This window comes from Trachemys scripta, chromosome 2 (genome assembly GCF_013100865.1).
Source record: "Trachemys scripta elegans isolate TJP31775 chromosome 2, CAS_Tse_1.0, whole genome shotgun sequence".
Taxonomy (NCBI): Eukaryota; Metazoa; Chordata; order Testudines; family Emydidae; genus Trachemys; species Trachemys scripta.
In genome coordinates this window covers 261,590,082-261,614,326 of record NC_048299.1, presented here as the reverse complement: position 1 = coordinate 261,614,326, position 24,245 = coordinate 261,590,082, and the positions used below count along the sequence as shown (strand labels likewise).

The 24,245-nt window shown below is 41.6% G+C and overlaps 1 protein-coding gene across 1 annotated transcript in view; it reads right to left on the bottom strand.

Annotated features, from left to right (window-relative positions):
• Positions 1–24,245, bottom strand: part of FER1L6 (fer-1 like family member 6) — a 148,221-nt gene that overhangs the window by 100,350 nt on the left and 23,626 nt on the right. Inside the window, exons 2-3 of the mRNA XM_034763575.1 lie at positions 4,177–4,259; positions 907–1,036 (exon numbers count right to left, since the gene is read on the bottom strand). Coding sequence (XP_034619466.1) covers positions 907–1,036; positions 4,177–4,259 — 213 coding nt within the window. The remainder of the gene's footprint in view (positions 1–906; positions 1,037–4,176; positions 4,260–24,245) is intronic.

Here is a 24,245-nt window from a genome sequence, read left to right as displayed (position 1 = left end):
AGAGGTTCATGCATTAAGGTCCAGAGTTCCCAGGTTTGATCCCCACTGCCGACACCCCTGTGTAGGTCAGCATTTTGTAACAGACGCATGTCTCTTAGCCAAGGTTGTAGCAGCCTCATCAATCTCTAGGGGACCTAAACAGCACTAGTGGGGGACACGATGCCACTCTGAGCAAGCAGGGTTACATATATAAGAAGTAACTCTGCACATGCAGAGTATTATAGAGCTATAGATATATAGGAGATATAAATACAGGGTCTGATACAATGCGCACTGAAATAAATGAAAGAATTTCTGCTGACTACAGTGGGACTTGGATCAGACTCACATTTTTTTCCCCCAGATCATCAACCATGACAACTCTCAAGATTTCTGTCCTCTTTCTCTAACTCACTTTCATTAGCAGCTTAATCCTGGTCCTCCCTCCATTACTCACACTCTGCAGCGACCTGTATCTGGTGACAATCACAATGTATCATGTAGAAGTACAGCAGGTGAGAGAGTCGTACTTTCAGCAAGTTGATATTCTAGCCATGGGATGTGCTGCCAACAGCAGTGCTGTCACTGTGGCTAGGTCTACACTACCTGCCTGAATCGTCGGGTAGAAATCGACCTCTCGGGGATCGATTTATCGCGTCCCATCGGGACGCGACAGTCGATCCCCAAATTGGCGCTCTTACTCCACCAGCGGAGGTGGGAGTAAGCGCCGCCGACAGAAAGCCGCAGAAGTCGATTTTGCCGCCGTCCTCACAGCGGGGTAAGTCGGCTGCGATACGTCGAATTCAGCTATGCTATTCACGTAGCTGAATTTGCGTATCTTAAATCGACTCCCCCCTGTAGTGTAGATGTACCCCAAGAAGAACAGGATGGGGAATAACTGGAAATGCTAGTGATGCAGCAAAGTACCTTTTCCTCTGCGGCCCTGCAGGTGCAAAGCCACTGGAAGATGCAGCGTCATCATACATGAAATCACCTTCTCCCCCTTCTTGTCCTCCAGACATCTCATGGTGAAGACTCTCACTTTCATCGTGCTCACCTGATTAACAAAAAAATAAAGAAAATGTATCCCCTTCTGTCATAGAATCATAGACATGTAGGGCTGGAAGGGAGGTCCTCTCGTCCATTCTTCTGCACCGATGTAGTACCAAGTATAACTAGACCATCTCTGACACATGTTTAACACATTCTTAAAATCCTCCAATGAAGGGGATTCCACAACCCTGTTTGGTAATCTATTCCAGTGCTTAATTATCCTTATAGTTGCGAATTTTTCTTCATATCTAACCTAAATCTCCCTTGTTTCAGATTAAGCCAATAACATCTTGTCCTATCTTAAATGGACATGAAGATCAACTGATCACCATCCCCTTTCTAACAGCCCTTAACCTATTTGAATTCTGTTACGAGGTTCCCTCTCAGTTTTCTTTTCTCAAGATTAAATATACAGTACGCAGGTTTTTTAACCTTCCTCACAGGTCAGGTTTTCTTAATCTTTTATCGTTATTGTTGCTCTTCTCTGGACTCTCCAGTTTGTCCATATGATCATCTTTTTCAAGTTTGGTGCCCAAAATTGGGCACAGTACTCTGCTGAGGCCTCACCAGTGCCAAATAGAGTGGGACGATTACTTCCTGTGTCTTAAATACAACACTCCTGTTAATAACCCCAGAATTATATTAGTTTTTGTGGGGGCTGGGGAGAGGGTGGTGCTTCAACTGCATCACATTTTTGGCTCATTTTTAATTTGTGATCCACTATAAATCCCAGATCCTTTTCAGCAGTACTACTACCTAGCCAGTTATTCCCCATTTTCTAGTTGTGCATTTGATTTTTCCTTCCTAAGTGTAGTACTTTGCGCTTGTCTTTACTAAATTTCATCTTGTTGATTTCAAAACAATTCTCCAGTTTATCAAGAATTCTAATCCTGTCCCCCACATTGCTTGCAATTCTTCCCAGCTTGGTGTCATCTGCAAAGTTTATAAACAGACTCTCCACTCCATTAACTGAGTCATTAATGAAAATATTGAATAGTACTGGACCCAGGACTGATCCCTGCAAGGCCATTGAAGTTGGCTGCCCAACTGGAAACACTTGAAGGGTAAAACTGATGCACCCAGAACCAGAGAACACCTTTGAAAGTGTTTCCTTTAACCTCTCTATGCCTGTGTACCCCATCTGCAAAATGGGGGTGCTAATAATACTTCCCTCCCTTCCTGAGAAGTTGTGAAGATACTGCCAATGATGTGTGAGAGGCACTCAGGTAGTATGGTGATGGGAGACACAGAAAAGCCTGTAAATACCAGGGTAAGAAAACTTGGACATGGAGGCATCTTCATAAACATTGGTATGGCTCTGATTGAAGCCAAGGACTTCAACCTTAACTGGCATAAATTGGCATTGCTCCATTAGGACCAGCTGCACTGATTTAGCCCTAAGGGTCCCTCTCTACATTTTTCTTTTGTTCTGCAGTCTCATGATCATTGCCCCTGTCCTATTTACTCTAGCATGTGGTGTTTGATGACTGCACTTTATTGCTTTACTTTGTTTACTTTGTAGGCTGACACACTCAGAATTCTTTTCCAGCTGGAATGGCCATGTGCCAGAATTATATTCTGTCAAGCAACATCTTTTCAGTTTCATTTTATCAATAAAAATGTTTAAGTAATTTTGTAATGGTTTTCCTTTAAAATTTCCTTATGCTATCTATCATTTTGATATCTGAGCAGATATTTTTGATACTTCTACCCAGTTCCTGCAATAACTGAGAACTCCTTTCCATTACTAATCAGCCACAAATATTGCCTTGTGTGAATTCACTGATAGAAAATGAAAATGATTCAGCCAGTGGAACATAATCCCTTGGTGTACTCTTTCTTTGATACATCTTGTGAGCCCCAGCAGGAGACAAAATCCTCAATCAGAACCGAGAAGGAACCTGCTGTCATGTTAAAAGATTTCTCCCATAGTCCAGATGTTTAGTAATCAAAGGCACTAATGATGTGTATGAAGATGCAACACAGTGATGTAGATGTCTAATGGCAGAATCTGCTGTATTAAGCAGTTGCTGAAACATGAGTGTTTGCATGGAAAAGTGCAGCAGTTTTCACTAATGAACAGCAATGTAACGTATTGTAAAAAAACAGGACCACCTAGGAATTTAGTGGTTATTGCTGTGTTGCACACTGTGCTCCCTCAGAACTACATGGCAGTAGTACGGACAAAAGTCAGATCTTCCTGCTCCAATAGCTGAAGCCCTTGCCATGTGAGCTAAAGGAGAATCGCCTTTGATGTAGCAGCTGTTAGCAATATAGTGTCTATGACACACAGTTAAGTACTTCTGTTTCTGTACAATAGAGGGTCATGGTATACATACGTACCAGCCAGTTCTTTACTGTATAATAATTCATAGATTGCCGTAAACACACTGTAATCCCCATTTTAAAAGACCCCACAGAATTCAAAGCATGACCTCACACCTATTATTTATGAGACTCAACTAACCCCTTCTGTATGAGATCACTGATGTGGTGGAGGTGAAAGAGAAAGCTATAGGAATAGTTGAGTAAAGTAGTGGGGGAAGACACCTCGGAGAATTTTATGTGAGTTTGGAAGAGATAAGTACAGTAGGAAAAGGAGAAATAGGAACCTGTGTAAATTAATGATGCAAGATCCATGTATTAGATAAAAATTTTAAAAATATTTAAAATGACTGGACTATAATTCTCTCTCAGGCTTCTGACAATCACACAAACCACTAAGTTTTTTCTCTTGTGATTTACAACTTCTGGATGGAATCACAGTGACCTGGATGGAATTCAAAATTTCCTGTAACTTAATCAATATGTATCTAGAACAGATTGAACTGTCCAATACTCAGTGCCTCCCTAAAGGAAAAATGGTTTTGACCATTTATTTCTATAACATTAGGCTCATTTCAGATGCTATAATCTGCACTCATATGATCTGAGTGCCTTTGACCAAACAGCTAATCCTGTAGGAGTAGGCTGTCTTTATATTTAGTTAGGACTGATATGGAATTTACTGCCCATTTTATCATTTCTTAAACCAATAGTTGTAAGGCTCAAGTCAAATGATTTTACAGGTGAAGTTAGGGATAAAATAATCTCACCCTTATTCTCTTTTCTAACCAGGTGTAATATTGATTTAATAGGCCTTACCTGCTGCTCCTTTGTTTTCAATAATTAACCCCTTCTCGCCCTTTTTCTTCTTTTTCAGCTTTATGCCAGCAAACAGCCCCTTTCTGAAAAAGAAGTTAAAAAAAAATCATAGCAATGATAGCTTCAAGTTTTGTTCCACACAGACATCCAATTTCATTTAAGCCGCTGTTCAAAGAGAATATTAATATCCAAGTAAGATTGTTCATATTCCATTTCCCCTGCTACAAAAGTAATAAAAGCAAACAAGGAAACTTTTTCTATTGTGTTTTTGTGCTTTATTCTGGCTTTATTCTATTTTTGAACTTACAAACATATAGAGCAATAGATTTATTTACTTCTTATAGAACGTACTGGTAACTTTATTTCAAACAAAGGCAACCAATCAGAGGTCAAGAAAGGAAAGCCAAGCTAAGCTTCTATTTCTATTGACTTCCCGCACAACGTAATTACTGAGCATAATGAGACCAAAGATGTATTTGCTTGTTTAAAAGCTAGATGCCGACTCCAAGACTTCTCTGTCCCAGTGCAGCATTGGTGTCCCTATAACATATAATAAATACTCAGGACTCAGTCTTGTCAGTCTGCACAGGCTTCTGGAAAAATCTCATTCACAGTGGGCATGCTCTGAGCCTTACGATGGGCATTCACATAGTACTCCCATACTATATATCTAGGAATGTATAATATGCTCATAAGCATGATGTCAGCTCATCTGCAAAATCACTCCCATGTTACTAACTTGATACCTATGCTACACTTCTGTTCCAAGGGCAGTGGTTAAGGATAGCCCATTTTCTCCCATCCTCTGCTATCTGAATTCCAGAAGTATACAGATAATTACATACAAAAATATATTTTAAAAAATGTTATTTAGGTTGCAAAGTCAAGCACTTGAAAGTTAAGAAATGCCAGATTTACAGATGTCTATGCAATTTTTATTCAGCCCCCTTGAGCGTCCAACTCGTGCAATAAATGAGGCAAATGTCTTGTGGAAAAGAAACTATGTGATTAAGTTGTTAAATTTTATAATGTGCATGCACAAGGGTGCCAAATTAATGTTGCATGGGCAACTGTATATCTGCTGTTTCCTAACTTTTAAGTGCTTGACTTGGCAACCCACATAGTTTTTGTATGTAATTTCCTAGATATTTTTAAAGGAAAAAGATTTTTAAAATTCAAATATGGACAACTGTATCAACCTCCCCATCATGCATCATCATTTGAGGTTTGAATAGATGCTTTTTGCAAAAAAAAAAAATCATTTCCATCAAAAAGCAGTTTCCAAGGAAAGTTTGTGTCCACCCTACTGAAGAGACAGCTGCAGCATCTTTGTAACATATTGCAGTGTAACATCACTGGTGCCAAACTGTGAATGGATGGAGTAAAGATGCATGGACTCATGGTCCAAACGTTGTATGGCTGCCAAAGCCTTCACCTCCTGACTTGTGACCCTTAAACTCCTTCAGAATAAAAACAATAAAGACACTACTTTAATATTAACAATAACTGCACCACCAGTCTCACACTACAAATAGTCACCCAGACGTATCTTTGACTAGTAACCTACAGAGAAACTTAAATGGATCCTAAACTGAAAACTCGGGTGTGTAGAGGCTAAAAGTCTGAGTGTGGAGGTACACACGTTCACTGACATTTCACCAACCCACATGAAGGGGTGAGCAGCCAGACTGGGGACACAGCCAGTTGGAAGACAGTGGAGCACCTCGGTGCAGACCCACGATCAGACGGGGTTTCACAGCCAAAAGTTTCATCTGTGTGACCAGTTCAGAGGAAAACTATTTCCAATGCAGGGGAGAGGCCAAGAAAACAAATCAGCCACCCTGGGGAACTGACCTAGCAATTTTTTCTAGGAAACACGTGTCAGACCAGATAATCATATTGGCCCTTTGTGGCCTCAGAATCTGTGAATATGCCAATCACACACTGATGTCTTTTACATAAAAACTACTTCATTTCTTTAGAAAATATTGCCGAGTGAAATTGCTGGAAATTATATTAGCTCAGCGTGTGAGAGTGATCTCTGTTTCAAGAAACGAGATTAGGGCTGGGGAGGTATATCCGTGACGATTTTAGCAAGTGGTACCTGCAAACATTTTCCTCCTTAGCGTATGCGAAATATGGTGTCCCAGGAGTGCATGCACTGTAGAGAGAAGGGTGGTGGGATGAGGAATCTGTTCAGTGGTATTCCCATTGAAACAAAAATTCCTCTCTTCAAAACCATAACCACGGTGGAAGCTAGAAACAGTTGGCCAAACAGATTGATCCCAAGCTGCACTTTGCAGGAAATCTTTATACTTCGTTCCTGAAAAAAATATACTGCGTACACTCAGAATATAGACCAGCGTTCAGCCTAGTTGATCTGAAATGAGGTGCGCAGGTGTTGGAGGGAGTGAAGACCTTCCAGGATTAGTTAGTGAGAGAGCTAATTTGAAAATACCTGACACTTGGCATAAACTGATGCATTCTATTATAATATATGGAATGAGTAATAAAACTCCTCCCAATGGGAGGGAGGAAATGAGAGAGAGATGGATAAATAGATGGATCCAGGAGGAGGCTCTTATGTACTGCTTGTTGCTAATAATGTATGCAGTGTAGTTGTAGCTGTGTCGGTCCCAGAATATTAGAGAGACAAGGTGGGTGAGGTAATATCTGTTATTGGAGCAACATCTGTTGGTGAGAGAGACAAGCTTTTCAGCCACACAGAGCTCTTCCTTAGGTCTAGGAAAGATACTAATTATTACTAAATTATTACTAAAATGTCAATTCAAGACCAGCTCTCTGTGGGCATGCGTCTCACAATGCAGTTTTCCCTCAAGAAAAAAAGGACATCACACATTCCCAAGGCAAAAATCTGAACTCCTAAGAACTTAGTGTCAGTAATGAGGCTTGCAAATAATTCAGATGGTGTTAACTTAAGCCATCTTGAACAACGGCAATGCTGGTTAGGTCTTTCATTGTATTTAAAACAAATACAGTAGAAAATGAGTACCTCTTCTTTTACTCCCCTTGGAGGAATTTAGCCCTTGTCTACACTACAGGGGAAATTCGATCTAAGCTCGCAATTTGAGTTACGTTAATAGCGTAACTCAAATCAACGTAGATTAGATCTACTTCCACAGTGTCCACACCACACGATGTTGCTGGGAGATGCTCTCCCGTCGACTCCCCCTACTCTTCGCGATCCGGTGGAGTACGGAGGTGATGGGAGAGCTAGTGAAGTGAAGACCCACTAAATCGACCACCGATGCATCGATCACCAGTCGTGGATCCCCAGGTAAGTGTGAACAATTCCTAAGTATGCAAACTGCTATAGGAACAAAAACATTTTTTCACAAAAAGTACTGTCTGAATCAACTAGGGAAAAGACACAGATATCAAAGAGGTAAGTGGAAGTGATAGTTGCTTAAACAAGCGAAAATGAATTTTGTAGAGCCTCCAAGTTCACCTAATTATGAAGGCAATGTTACTGAAAACTGGAAAGGCTGCCTGGTCAGGCTGAAATGTATTTATCTGAGCTAGTGGATTCAGTCCAATAACCAGACCCAACAGGAATCTGAGCAGTGCTGAATCTTACAGGGATAATGCACTAAAAATGTATGGTTCCTTCCACGTGGACCTAATGAAAACTAATTAAATGATAAAATTTGAACAGTATCAGCAAAAATATAGAGCCAGGAGAAATCAGATGATGAACAAACCAGACAGCCCCTGTAAAACTCAGTTAAGAAATAAAGCAACGCTTTGCAATTTTTTTTTTTTTTTAGGGTTCTCAGACAGATTAATGATAGAACTGAAAGAGACATAACCAGTAAAACGGAAAGAACAATAATAAAGATCTGTGGTGAACTTCTGGCCTCACTGAAGTTAAAATTTGACTTGAGTGGGTCCAGGATTTCACCCCTTGATTTTAAATCTACCACAAGCAACTGAGATACAGAACTGAGGAAGCAAGCAATGTACACTTGCACGCATCTGATCAAACTGAAATGGCAAGAACACTGAAATGTTTCATTTTTGTCTACATTTTTCGTACAGAAAAAAAATCATTTACCAACCTTCTTCATACATAAAATCAAAATATCTCTCAGATATTCATTAACTCAGAGGGCATTAAAGTAGCTCTATATAACTTGCTAATATGGGGAAAGAATGGCACAAAGCAGACTGAAAGTGTTAGAGCATGTCTGGGAAAAGGGATTCAAATTAGGTTTAGGGAAATCACCTGTGTCAGCCATATACTACGTGAACATAGTCAGTCCTGAGCCAAAATATCGAATGCCTTTTTTTATAATGGAACACAGCAAGAAAAAGGTACACTTCAAAGACTGGTAGAGATGATGATGTATCTCAGTAAAGTCATTCCAAAGCTGTCTCAGTTACTCCTGAGTAGATTATAATAGCCTAATTTGGTAGCAGCTATTTTAATGATTCGGAAGTTAGTTGTTTGGGCAAGACCACTGGACTTAGATATGCCAGCTGCAGGCGTCTAGCGCAATTAAAAGTTTCTACAGTTCAGTTTATGCTCATGACTAAGGCCCTACCAAATTCAAAGCCATGAAAAACACATCACAGACCATGAAATCTGGTCTCCCACCATGAAATCTGGTCTTTTGTGTGCTTTAACCCTATAATATATGGATTTCACGGGGAAGACCAGTGTTTCTCAAATTGGGGGTTCTGACCCAAAGGGAGTTGCAGGGGGGGTCTCAAGGTTATTTTAGGGGGGGGCTGCGGCATTGCTACCCTTACTTCTGCACTGCCTTCAGAGCTGTGTGGCCACAGAGCAGTGACTGGTCACTGGAGGCTGTTGGCTGGGTGCCCTGCTGTGAAAGTGCAGAAGGAAGGGTGGCAATACCATACCAGGCCATCCTTCCTTCTGCGCTGCTGCTGGCGGTGGCTCTGCCTTCAGAGCTGGGCTCCCTGCCTGCAGCTGCTGCTCTCCAGTTGTCCAACTCTGAAAGCAGCGCCACCACCAGGAGCAGTACAGAAGTAAGAGTAGCAATACCACAACCCTCCCCACCCCCAAACAATAGCCTTGTGACCCTCCCCACAACTCCTTTTTGGGTCAGGACCCCTAAAATTACAACACCTTGAAATTTCAGATTTAAATAGCTGAAATCATGACATTTGTGATTTTTAAAATCTTATGCCGTGAAATTGACCAAAATGGACCATGAATTTGGTAGGGCCCTAGTCATGACCTTTAATCTTTGTACAGGTTTCTCAGATCCGAAGGAAGGTAGATGTGGCAAAAGCAGCATCGGGAGGAGAGGGGGGTGGAGATCAGATTTATAAACAGTAGGTAAGAAAAAATGTTATTGATTTGTTCCGTGTGACCACTCAGAAGTTTGTCTCCTCTTACACAAAGTTTCATAACATTATGTTTTGTCCCATCAGTTATTCACTCCCATCTGCTGCCACCAACACAGGGCATGTGGGTGTGTTTGCCACCTCTTAGGAAGATTTTTTTTTTTTAAGGAAACTAAAAAAAGGCCACAATCTGTTCAGATAAGAAAAGATTAAAATTCCAGGGGTCCTTATATGATCGTCACCAATATCCTTGTAAAATCTCCAGTTTCCCAACAATCTCTCCTATTCTGGTGAAAAAACATCAGAACAAAAAATAACTCCATTTCTGTTCTTTTAAACAAACCGCTTGCTCTGGGGAGAGATGACCAACATGGAAAAGAAGCAAAGACAGAGAAGAGGTTGAAAAATGAGATTATCTGACACTTTAGGGACTTGTTAATCACTAAACATAAACTAAGGGACATATTTTCCTTCTACTGCTAATCTATTCAGCTTGTAACCAGCGAGGGCACTGAATGGACACTCTGGAGATAGAGGAGTCACTGGAGGCACCTTCCTCTTTACATATTAATACTCTTCATCAAAGAGCATTGACAAGTCTTTCTAGATGGTGGTGATCACAGACGCTCACTTTCAGATAGTCAATACACACTTTTCCAGACAGAGCTCAGCCGGGGATGGCCCATCCCCTTAAGCCCCGACTAAGTAGACAGAGCTGCTAGCACATTTCCGAACTGGTTCACTCACAGCTGGCACATGTACAGTCGTGCCCACTGTTAGGATGGCACTGCAAATTGTCAGACCTTTCTGACCAGGGCACAAGAGCTGTACCAATGTCATCTCCTGTCCAGGAAATAACCATCTCACAATGGCGACTAAAGCATTTAATGCTCATGCCTTGTTATAATTGATCACACCTGTGGGCACAGTACATGCCATGAAAAAATACCTAGGCAGTAATAAAAAGCAAAGCAGCAAGTTCATAGGGTCTTTTGGTGGCAAATAAGGCACACTGTACTGGGAAACTACAAGGAACCTGGAGGGATCACCTTCTGGGATGAAAAGGCAATGAGTTCATTCTCCATGTCTTTCCAGTCCTTGGCCTTCCTGACACTGTGTGCCCCCTCGGATGGTGATTTTATCAGAAGATATTATTTATTATTTGTATTGTGGTAGCGCACCAAGGACTCAGGATTTTGACCCCTTTGTGGTAAGTGCTATACAAATACTGAGGAAGACATGGTTCTTACAAGCTCATTTAAGACAAGATAAAACAAGTAAGAGTAACAAAACAAAAGGAGGGGTGGGGGAAAAGGAAGGATAATGGCAATAATATACAGTAGAACCTCAGAGTTACGGACACCTGGGGAATGGAGGTTGTTCGTAACTCTGAACAAAACGTTATGGTTGTTCTTTCAAAGGTTTACAACCGAACATTGACTTAATACAGCTTTGAAAATGCACTATGCAGAAGAAAATGCTGCTTTTAGCCACCTTAAATTAAATGAAACAAGCACAGAAACAATTTCCTTCCCTTGTCAAATCTTTTTTTTTAACTTTCCCTTTATTTTTTTAGTAGTTTACGTTTAACAAAGTGCTGTACTGTATTTGCCTTTTTTTTTTTTTTTTTTGGTCTCTGCTGCTGCCTGATTGTGTGCTTCTGGTTCCAAATGAGGTGTGTGGTTGACTGGTCAGTTCGTAACATTGGTGTTCTTAACTCTGAGTTTCTACTGTCTCATGTGTTCCCATAAGCTAGTTATGTGAATAACTTGAGGGTTCACAATCACTTGACGTGTTTTGTTTCAATCAGGTAAATACCAGAAATCTGCACTGATCTAGAAACACCTGCCCATTACAAGACCATCAACTCATTTAACATGAGATACTTACTTAGACTGTAAACTCTTTGGAGCAGGGACTATTTTTGTTCTTTGTTTGTACAGTGCTTAGCATAATGGGGTCCCAGTCCATAACTGCTGGGGCTCACAGGCACTTCCTCGATAAAAATAATAAATGCAATAATAATGGGACACCAAACACTCCAGCAGATGAGTAACAGCTTCTGATCATTACCCTCCTTGGATTTGGGCTAGTGACCTAGAAAAGGGAGGTTCCAGATGCCATTACCAAAGCCCTAAGTCAACCAATCCTCCAGATTAGGTTTCACTACTCCCTTTCCTTGAAATGTACACACAAACTGTATATTGCACTGCTTCCCCATTAGCTTTTTCCATGCTAGCTTCACATTATCTTGCCGACTTTCCAAAACAATTTATAATGCCTTTTCTTTTTCATTTAAGCCTTACCTTTCACAGATGCTTTCTGATTACATCTGGCACGGTATGATATTCTCTCAGAAACCGGATAATTACAATTTGCGTTTCAAGTTGGAAGACAGCTGGAAAAATTTGTTTCAATCTTGTTAAGAGGTGGGCAAAAGAGAAAGCCTTACTAAAAATTGAAATTACTTGGAGTTTTTCCTATCATCCACTTGTGAAATTTAATTTCCCCTTCTCATCAAATCTCTGTTTGAATTTATGCCTTAGACAAATTAATATGCAAGGACAGTAGCTTCTTGCTGCATGAAAGGCCACATGTAGACTTCACTTCAACACACATATAGGGTATCATTTTGCCATTGCAGCTCACATGAATAGACCTGCAATTCACAAATACAGCTGGGATGCAGAAGCCATTTGAGCCATCTGCAGCAAATGAAAAATGGAATCCTCTACAATGGTTTCAGAAAACAGAGGTCTGCAGCTTGGAAGCTGAAGAAGAAAGGCCCAATCCATCAATGACCTATGGTTCCAGTGTGTTGGCTCTACTGGAACAAAAGGTCTGCACACCCAGTGGCTCTGGCCACTGAGGAAATCCGCTGGCATAGAGAAGAAACTCACTGACATAAGGCCAGGATAGAGACTCTGCCATCTCCCCATCGCTTTGTCAATCCCCAGTTTAGGAAGCATGTAGGGGGCATGGCTAGAGTACTGCTGTGCTCCAGCTGTTCATGACTTCTGGAACAGCTCCTTGAGGCCCTCAGGCAGCTGGGCACAAATTGACCCCTGAGACTTCTCTTACCAGTGCCAGGGGCTGACCTGGCTGGTCCCAGAAAAGCCACCTTTCCCTACACCCTCAGACTCTGCTCCAAGCAGATCTTGGCCACCCTTGAGAACACCTTGATCTTTATCACACTTTATTATTTAACATAATTTGTTGTGATAAAGGAAGATGACCAATTAATAGGATGCTGTCAAGCATGCCCTGAACAGCCATTGGGGTATATGTGTGTCCAGTCCAGTGTCGACTGAGATAATCTTGCCATGACGGAAACACAGACATTTTGATCTATTTATACATCACTGACATATTTCAAATGGGTTGATTTAGGTTTATTTTCCTGAAATCTCTTGAAATTTGACGCTGTAAGGATATATGATCTATCCAGTAGTGGCTTGGAGGCTTCATGAGCGCATTGTACTATATGCTCTACTATTACTGCCACTATAATTTGGAGAGTGAAAAACAAAAGAACTCGAGAAGCTCAAGGCTGTGCATGAGCTCTGTGAAGCCCATACCTAGTACGGATCCTATAGCAGTCCCGTACATTTGCCATGACTTGATATAAACAGATGAATTTTCTTTGTGTCTTTGCAAATTCATTCAGGATTTACGCAGAATGTAATACACAAGAATACCAAGTGCACAAGATTGTTTCTGCCCACCTTAAAACCCTCTTGTGCATGTGCTTTCCACCAGCTGGGCGACTTGGGTGGAATTCACTCTTGAGCATAGTCAGCATTAGATATATGCACTACTTAAATCCTATTTATGCCTAATTTTGAGAGATTATGCAGGACTGTTTGGCCTCTCCCACGAGGTCCTTTCTTATCAGAAGCAGCTGTTGGTGAGGTGGCCCTTAAACAACATTTTTGAACCATCAAAAAAAAATTTAGTTCATGAGATGAGCGAAAGTTTTGGTGAAGCTCATATATTAACCAGCCCTAACTGCCATGGTCCCAATGGCCTCCACTAGATTTGCCTGGAAAAAAAATGTAAAAAAAGAAAGAAAAATTCACTTTCTTCACACACATTGATGTGAAATTCAGTAGGTGAGTCTGGTTTTGTGCATAGTGGTTTTTTTTTGGATGTTTTAAATTCTGACTCTTTCAATAAAAACTTAACTTTCCATGGAATTTTCCAATAAATCCAATAACATTTTATTACAGGAATAATCATGAATCTGTCTGTGCTGAACAAATGCAAATGAAGGGAATGTAATTCTCGCATCTATACATATTTCCTAAAAAAATATTTTTTAAAGTAAGACTCCTAGCTTCCTTATTCATTTCCCAATATATAGTGCTCTCAACAGGAGGGAAATCAGAGAGGAAAGTAAATTATCTCCCTAATTTAAACAGGTCATTTTTAAGAGTAAAATTTAGTTACTATAGTAAGAAGGAACTTTAATATAAAAAGTAATCAGCTAGAAATTATAATGTAATGTAAACATTATTGGTTAATTCAGTAACAATTTTCAACAAACTAGTATTCCATTCATACCACTAGAGAAAGTCCCAGGAAAGAAATTCACTGTATCAAATTCATCCATTCTATTCTGCCAAATGAAATCCAGGATGCATCTTAATAGAGGGTTTCATGAAGAGTTCATTTCATGCTTCTTTTTCATAGAATCATAGAGGTCAGAGAGAGACATTACTTGTTAGCCCATACAATATGGGAGGAGGGATAGTTCAGTGGTTTGAGCATTGGCCTGCTAAACCCAGAGTTGTGAGTTTAATCCTTGAGGGGGCCACTTAGGGATCTGGGGTAAAATCAGTACTTGGTTCTGCTAGTGAAAGCAGGGGGCTGGACTCAATGACCTTTCAAGGTCCCTTCCAGTTCTAGGAGATAGGATATCTCCATTAATTCAGTAGATTTTAAAATGTTTTGTCCTACTATGATTCGATAATGGGATTTCCTTTGTAATCTATTGCACAGTCTAACAGATCTAGCCATCTTCTTTTGCTCACTTTCATCTTTCCTAATTCTACACCATTTTTGCATTTTGAAGGGTCAAAGGATTTGTCATATTAAAGATTTAGCTTATTCACAACACAACACACCAAACCCATACGATATCCAGGGCAGACTCAACCAGATCCATATCATAGGGAATCACTGTTGATCAGGTGCCAAGACCACTTCTGAATGGAGGTCTTCCAATCCCCAAAGTTTGCCTGCACCTCTTGTAACTGGATTCATGCCTTGGATACATGATCTTATTTGACAGCCTGTTGTTTAAAATTAACTGATGCACATGTGCATGCACCAGTATTGGAACTAATTTTTATTAGATACACAGTGATATGTTCCCATATATTGCATTTGAACCTCTAATATCTAATCAATCAATATAATACCATGAGTGTGATGTCTTACAGGTCATTTCATCAGTGCTATTTGTCTAAACATTTACATATTTTTAATAACTGACATCAGATTTGACAGTTGAACTATCAGGTTTATTCAAAGCAACCTTGCTAAATGGATCATTATTTGCTTCCTTTGACAACCATAACAACACACTCTAGCTAATCTACATGCTTTGAAAAGGTGTCAAACTATATCACAGATGATTTAAAATCTAAAAATATGACAACACTGAAAAGACCTCAGAGTTATCTGTGCTATATGATGGAGGAATTCTTCCCCCTGCCTGCTGCCAAGCCAGAGTATCCAGGCTTGGCTGAGACTTAGGGGCCAGGCCACTGAATAACATTAGCACTTTCCCAAATGCACAGGCATGTGGCCAGTAGACCTGTGTAATACCCAACCACCAACCCCTTCACACTGGCCCTCCACGCAGTGGACCTCACCAATCTCATTGCAGTTATGGCCCTCTGATGCAACAGACAGAGACAAGATTTACCCCTGTATTCACAGTCCTGTCTCTCTAAAATTCTTTCTGTCCTGTAGGAAGGCAGCAACTTTTACAGGAACGCAATATTTGTAATATAGTATATTACAAAGTATATTATAAAACGGGCCAGATCCTCAACTGGGATACAGCGGTTTTACTCCATGGAATGCAGCCATATCAATTTACACCAGCTGAGACTCTGGTACATTATATACAGACACGTATACACAAATTCAGAGAGAGATTATACACACAGGACCTGTAGCTCCACTTCCTTGCACCTTATGTAGTCATTTACATCTGATGTGGGTGTAAGCCTTCACCATCCCGACCTCAAAAAAGTGTACACTGACTTTGTACAGGTGTAAATGACTGGATAAAGTCCAAAGAACTGGGGAACATGAACATATAAAACAGCAATGGCAATTACTACTACTTGGTGTTAATTTTCGACCTTCCTAATTGCACATAGCAATTAAAGCACATTAAGGGGTTTGCTAGTTTTCCTTTCCTTCAAGAAAATTTCATAAGATTTAACTAGCTGAATAAAAATTAAGCCTTGGAAGAAATCCTTGAGGCTTTTAGACATACCTGTGGGTCGGTGGAGTACTTTCTGAGGGCTCCATCCTGTTAGAGAATGTTTTTCTTGCAGTGATTGCCTGTTACATTCTGAACATACTCCCCACCTCATATCTGTATTTATGTTTTATCTACTTGCATGTATAAAATGCAGTGACAGGTTAGTCAGATTGGTAAACACTGCACCAGGACTAAGAACTCTGTGACTGTGTAAACATTAACTCTCCTTTAGTCTACTGAAATCTTTGTTTACCGAATACTACTGAAGAGAAAGAAAGAAAGAAAGAAAGAAAGAAAGAAAGAAAGAAAGAACCCGCCACATAATGTTTTCTAATAACATTTCTGAGCCAAAAGGATAGTAAAAATCATAGAATCATAGAATATCAGGATTGAAAGGGACCTCAAGAGGTCATCTAGTCCAACCCCCTGCTCAAAGCAGGACCAATTCCCAACTAAATCATCCCAGCCAGGGCTTTGTCAAGCCGGGCCTTAAAAACCTCCAAGGAAGGAGACTCCACCACCTCCCTAGGTAACGCATTCCAGTGTTTCACCACCCTCCTAGTGAAATAGTTTTTCCTAATATCCAACCTGGACCTCCCCCACTGCAACTTGAGACCATTGCTCCTTGTTCTGTCATCTGCCACCACTGAGAACAGCCAAGCTCCATCCTCTTTGGAACCCCCCTTCAGGTAGTTGAAGGCTGCTATCAAATCCCGCCTCATTCTTCTCTTCTGGAGACTAAACAATCCCAGTTCCCTCAGCCTCTCCTCATAAGTCATGTGCTCCAGACCCCTAATCATTTTTGTTGCCCTCCGTTGGACTCTTTCCAATTTTTCCACATCCTTCTTGTAGTGTGGGGGCCAAAACTGGACACAGTTTTACAGATGAGGCCTCACCAATGTCAAATAAAGGGGAACAATCACATTCCTCGATCTGCTGGCAATGCCCCTACTTATACAGCCCAAAATGCCGTTAGCCTTCTTGGCAACAAGAGCACACTGTTGACTCATATCCAGCTTCTCGTCCACTGTGACCCCTAGGTCCTTTTCTGCAGAACTGCTACCTAGCCATTCGGTCCCTAGTAGCAGTGCATGGGATTCTTCAGTCCTAAGTGCAGGACTCTGCACTTGTCCTTGTTGAACCTCATCAGGTTTTTTTTGGCCCAATCCTCTAATTTGTCTAGGTCCCTCTGTATCCGATCCCTACCCTCTAGTGTATCTACCACGCCTCCTAGTTTAGTGTCATCTGCAAACTTGCTGAGAGTGCAGTCCACACCATCCTCTAGATTATTAATAAAGATATTAAACAAAACCAGCCCCAGGACCGACCCTTGGGGCACTCCGTTTGAAACCGGCTGCCAACTAGACATGGAGCCATTGATCACTACCCGTTGAGCCCGACGATCTAGCCAGCTTTCTATCCACCTTACAGTCCATTCATCCAGCCCATACTTCTTTAACTTGGCGGCAAGAATACTGTGGGAGACCGCATCAAAAGCTTTGCTAAAGTCAAGGAATAACACATCCACTGCTTTCCCCTCATCCACAGAGCCAGTTATCTCATCATAGAAGGCAATTAGGTTAGTCAGGCACGACTTCCCCTTCGTGAATCCATGCTGACTGTTCCTGATCACTTTCCTCTCCTCTAAATGTTTCATAATTGATTCCTTGAGGACCTGCTCCATGATTTTTCCAAGGACTGAGGTGAGGCTGACTGGCCTGTAGTTCCCCGGATCCTCCTTCTTCCCTTTTTTAAAGATGGGCACTACATTAGCCTTTTTCCAGTCATCTGGGACCTCCCCCGATCACCATGAGTTTTCAAAAATAATGGCTAATGGCTCTGCAATCTCACCCGCCAACTCCTTTAGCACCCTCGGATGCAGCGCATCCGGTCCCATGGACTTGTGTACGTCCAGTTTTTCTAAATAGTCCCGAACCACTTCTTTCTCCACAGAGGGATGGTCACCTTCTCCCCATGCTGTACTGCCCAGTGCAGCAATCTGGGAGCTGACCTTGTTCGTGAAGACAGAGGCAAAAAAATCATTGAGTACATTAGCTTTTTCCACATCCTCTGTCACTAGGTTGCCTCCCTCATTCAGTAAGGGGCCCACACTTTCCTTGATTTTCTTCTTGTTGCTAACATACCTGAAGAAACCCTTCTTGTTACTCTTAACATCTCTTGCTAACTGCAACTCCAAGTGTGATTTGGCCTTCCTGATTTCACTCCTGCATGCCTGAGCAATATTTTTATACTCCTCCCTGGTCATTTGTCCAATCTTCCACTTCTTGTAAGCTTCTTTTTTGCGTTTAAGATCAGCAAGGATTTCACTGTTTAGCCAAGCTGGTCGCCTGCCATATTTACTATTCTTTCTACACATCGGGATGGTTTGTTCCTGCAACCTCAATAAGGATTCTTTAAAATACAGCCAGCTCTCCTGGACCCCTTTGCCCTTCATGTTATTCTCCCAGGGGATCCTGCCCATCTGTTCCCTGAGGGAGTCAAAGTCTGCTTTTCTGAAGTCCAGGGTCCGTATTCTGCTGCTCTCCTTTCTTCCTTGTGTCAGGATCCTGAACTCGACCATCTCATGGTCACTGCCTCCCAGGTTCCCATCCACTTTTGCTTCCCCCACTAATTATTCCCTGTTTGTGAGCAGCAGGTCAAGAAAAGCTCTGCCCCTAGTTGGTTCGGCCAGCACTTGCACCAGGAAATTGTCCCCTACACTTTCCAAAAACTTCCTGGATTGTCTGTGCACCGCTGTATTGCTCTCCCAGCAGATATCAGGGTGATTAAAGTCTCACATGAGAACCAGGGCCTGCGATCTAGCAACTTCTGCTAGTTGCCAGAAGAAAGCCTCGTCCACCTCATCCCCCTGGACTGGTCGTCTATAGCAGACTCCAACCACGACATCACCCTTGTTGCTCACACTTCTCAACTTTATCCAGAGACTCTCAGGTTTTTCTGCAGTTTCATACCGGAGCTCTGAGCAGTCATACTCCTCTCTTACATACAATGCAACTCCCCCACCTTTTCTGCTCTGCCTGTCCTTCCTGAACAATTTATATCCATCCATGACAGTACTCCAGTCATGTGAGTTATCCCACCAAGTCTCTGTTATTCCAATCGCATCATAGTTCCCTGACTGTGCCAGGACTTCCAGTTCTCCCTGCTTGTTTCCCAGGCTTCTTGCATTTGTGTATAGGCACTTAAGATAACTCATCGATCGTCCCTCTTTCTCAGCATGAGACAGGAGTCCTCCCCTCTTGCGCTCTCCTGCTTGTGCTTTCTCCCAGGATCCCATTTCCCTACTTACCTCAGGGCTTTGGTCTCCTTCCCCCGGTGAACCTAGTAAATTGCCCAGCCTATTATAGCCAAGATTTACAAAAGTGACTAGTGGTTTTGGATGCCCACTTTGAGACTCCTTAAAGGGACCTGAATTTCAGGAAGTGCTGAGTACAGGGCTGGATTTCCAATTAGGCAGAGTAGGCATGTGCCTAGAGGCACAAGCATTCTAGGAGCACCTTACCTCTCTGAAACTGTGTGCAACATGGAGGTCAGCTGTAGGTGGAGGAGCACCGAAGATGCTGTGCCTATGGGCGCGTAAGGTATAAATCCAGCCCTGGCTGAGAACCTGCCCTCTGAAAATGAGGGTGTCTTACCTTGACTTGGGTTATGCCTTTTTATTCCATACAGAGCATAGGGCCTTCACTACCACCTTCCATCTTTGATGATCTCTTGCTGCAGTCTTGGCTTCTTCCCATGTCATTTTGATAGCTTTCAATTCTGCTTTGATTCTGCATTTCCATGTTGTCCTTGGTCTACTTCTTCGCCTCTCTCCCTGGGGATTCCAATCCAATACCTTTCTTGTCATGTCGCTCGTGTCTTTCGTCCATGAGTGTCCTAGCCATCTCTATTTTCATTCTGTAATTTTCTGTCCTACTCGTTTCTGTTTTGTCCTGCTCCAGAGCTCTCTGATTTTTTTTCTGCACATCTAATACTAAGAATTTGTCTCAGGCAGACATTTATGAAAAATTCAAGTTTAGATAGTAAACTGTTAATAAGTCTCCAATTTTATTGCCATACAGTAAGACAGACTTTACAATTGTGTTAAATATTCAAAGTTTGGTTTGGTGGACAAAGCTTCTATTTCGCTAGATTGGCTTCAAAGTTACAAAGGCATGTCTGGCTTTTGCTATTTTGACTTTAACATCTTCATCTATTTCACCCTTTTTGTTTACGATGCCGCCAAGAGATGTGAAGTGTCAAACCTCTTCTATGTCAGTCCCAGAAAGTGTTATGGGTGTTTCTTGTTGTGTACTGATTTTCATAGTTTTCATATTCTTGGTGTTAATTTTCAACCTTACTAATTGCACATAGATCTGAAAATCGTTCATTTTGGTTGAATGTCTCTGTGGGTATGAGACAGAAGATTGATGTCTGCAAAGTCAAGGTCCTCTGAGCATCTGTGTGAGAGTCCATTGTATACCCATTGGTCACTCTGTGGTGTTTCTTATTACCAATAAGAAAATTATGGGTGACAAAAGACATCTTTGTCTGATGCTGGTAGCATTCCCGAATGGCTTAGTCAATTGACTATTATGTATTACTTGTCATGTCATATTTTTATAGAAACTGTGGATGATGTTAACAAATTTCTGGGGGATCCCACAGTGGCATAGTAGCTTGCATAAGACCGTTCTATCCACCGCATTAAATGATCTTTGGAAATCTATGAAATTCATATAAAATGGTGACTGACATTTGATCAACAGTTCTATGGTGATACATAAGGTTACTGTCTGATCTGTGCATGATTTCTCCTCCCTGTCAGTGTTGTAGCCCTGAATCTACTGCTTTCTTTATTCTGCCCAGGATAATGCATGTAAGTACTTTACTTGGGATGGGCAGCAGTTGAATGCTCCTCCAGTGTAACTTCACTATTTAACCATTTTCCCACTCATTTGGTATTTATTCTTCTTCCCATATCTTTTTGTAAGAGGCCTCTAAAAATTCTTAAATAGGTATCCAAGAATGAAGGCATCCCAAATCACTAGTCCCTTTTTAAAATGTTGGCCTGTGTTGTGTCTTTCTGCAATATAAATTTGATAAATCGAAACCCAACATGCAATATTAATGTCAATGAAATATTGGAATATAGTCAGTGGTGCACACACGTCTAATTATTTAGATAACAAAAACATCCTTTGGTTTTCCCCACCTTGTCTTCCATCAATCACACCCATGACATGCCCACCGTTCCCTGACTGAAGATCTGGTTGATGCTTCTTCAAGCGTCACTCAGAAGGCATTGAGAGAGAGGTAAGGGCCCCATTTTCTCCTGCTCTTCCCTCAAGGTTGTTTCCACAGCATTCCCACCCCTTGCCAACCCACAGAATGAGGGAGTGAACCATGATGCTAAAGAGGAACAGTTTACTGGTGTAAGGCGGGGAATGGTCCCACTATTGTGCGGAACTTCCCTGGCTTCTGCACTATCCCAGTGGAATCGGATCGGAAAAGGATCTGAATTCTCACCCCAACTTCCTTTACCTCAATGTCTTCCTGACCTTGAGGACTCCTCTTTCAATTTCCCGCATATCAGAGTCCTCGTAACCCTGACAAGGCTGGGCCCAGGATTCCTAGGAGGCTTAATCCGTACTTTTATCACGGTCATTTAGGACAGGAGCGAGGGTGTCCCCAATCCAGGATACTCTCTCCTCACCAGCCACTTCCCTGATCCACTGATCACTACATTAAGTTTAAACCAAATACAATTGCTTAAACAGCAACTGTCAGAAAAATACAGGAAAAATGGAAAAGGTTAAAGGAACAAGGGACCCTGCCCTACAGCCACAGGGAAACCCATAAACAGCAATCTCTGCATTATATAAACATCCAGTAGACAATAACATCAGTAGCCAAGATGCCACTGACATATAAATTGTAAGCTATAATATTGTTTTATTGTTTTCTCATGCTCTCCTTGTCTGCCTGTATCTGCCTTAACCTGTCTTATACATAGAATGTCAATTGTTTGGGGGCAGGGACTGTATTTTTGTTCTGTGTTTGGACAGCACCTAGCACAACGGGGTGCTAGTCCATGACTAAGGCTCCTCAGTGCTACTGCAATACAATTACATAAATAAATGAATAACAACAAATTAGATATGTTTAAGAAAACAAAACCAAATCGTTTAATCTCTCTGTACTTCCTCCCCTGTAAAATGGTGATAACGCTTCCTTTCTCTTACCCTTTGTCTGTCTTCTCTACTTAGGCTGCATGCTCCTCCAAACAGGGACTGTCTCTTACTATGTGTATAGACAGGGCCTGGCATAGCGAGGCCCTGATCTCATTTGTGCCTCTGGCCACAACTCTAATGTAAGTAATAAATAACACCAGAATAATTCTGACTTGCTGTCTGCACAAAGCAAGCATACCTTGCTAGTTATTGTTTACATTTAAGTTTCAGGTGAACAGTCCCCAAATGACTTGTTAAATTTGAACAGAAATATTTAAAATGTACATTGAAATCATCAAATTGTGCATAAAATTTAAAATATATATAAAAAAGTCTAATAGAGTCATTTTTTTCCAGTGCTCAGAGTCCAGCCCTGCTCTTCAGCTCTCACTGTTGTCAAAGGGAAAATATTCATCAACTTCATTGGAGCAGCACGAAGCCAATCAGTGTGAAACTGTTGGCACTATTAGGCCAGATTCACCTATCCTCTCAGGCTATTTTCCACCTCTCCAGAGATGCAAAGCAGCCATTAGCCTCGCTTAAGTGACCAGTAAAACCAAGTTGATGGTTGCTTTGCGTCCAGAGCAGCTCAATGCAGCCAGAGTGTGCTGGTGCTTTTTTTCCCCTCGCATGCATACAATGCTGATGAGAAAACACTTTCGTATTTACAAAGGAGGTGTTTGTTTGGGCACTATGATAAATTTAGGTGGGGCTGTATCAAGCAACAAGTCATAATATATCAGCAGCATAATGGAACTAAACAGCTTACAAAAGGAGAGGTTTTTCCTCGGTCGTTTCATTAAAAAGTATGACTCAGCTCAGGTCTCGATCATAAAACATTCCTGACTTAGCGCTAACCCATGATTTTATCGGGAGGGCAGGTGGCCCAGTGGTTGGAAGTGGAAAGAAGAAAGCAGAGCTTCAGGATTCTATTTCCATCTCTGTCATTGATTGTCTCCGAAAAGTTATGTAACCTTTCAGATGGCTCCCTCTTTTAGTAGATACAAACTATTTACCTATCTCACAGGAGAGTGTTGAGAGGTGTAAGCAATGTTTGTAAAATGCTTTGAGATCCTCAGATGAAAGGCACTATCTAAAAACACAAGCCTGCATTTTCAAACTTAGTCCTAAAGCTAAGCTCTTAAATCCATAGTTAGGCTTGTAAATAAAAGTGTTTTCTAGGAGCCTCCATATAGATTTAGGAACCTAATTTTAGGCACCTGGGTTTGGAAAATTTGGCTGCAAAGTATTATTACTAGTTGTGTTTCAGCTGCACAGAACTCCACTGCCTTTTGCTCTGTGGAATTTAGAACAAGCCAAATGCCTTCTCCATAATATCTATGTGCAACTGTATAGTTAATTCCATATAGTTTGCCATATGGTTGAAGCCATGTTGGTTCTGGGATATGAGAAACACAAGGTAGGTGAAGTAATATCTGTTATTGGACCAACTTCTTTTGGTGGAAAGGACAAACTTTTCAATCTTTGTCGGATCAGGAGAAGGTAACCAGAGCGTCCAAGCTAAATACAAGGTGGGAGTCTGCTATAGACCACCAGACCAAGGGGATGAGGTGGACGAAGCTTTCTTCTGGCAACTAGCAAAAGTTACTAGATCACAGGCCCTGGTTCTCATGGGAGACTTCAATCACCCTGATATTTGATGGGAGAGCAATACAGCGGTGCACAGACAATCCAGGAAGTTTTTGGAAAGCGTACGGGACAATTTCCTGGTGCAAGTGCTGGAGGAACCAACTAGGGACAGAGCTCTTCTTGACCTGCTGCTCACAAACAGGGAATAATTAGAAGGGGAAGCAAAAGAGGGATGGGAACCTGGGAGGCAGTGACCATGAGATGGTTGAGTTCCGGATCCTGACACAAGGAAGAAAGGAGAGCAGCAGAATACAGACCCTGGACTTCAGAAAAGCAGACTTTGACTCCCTCAGGGAACTGATGGGATCCCCTGGGAGAATAACATGAGGGGGAAAGGAGTCCAGGATAGC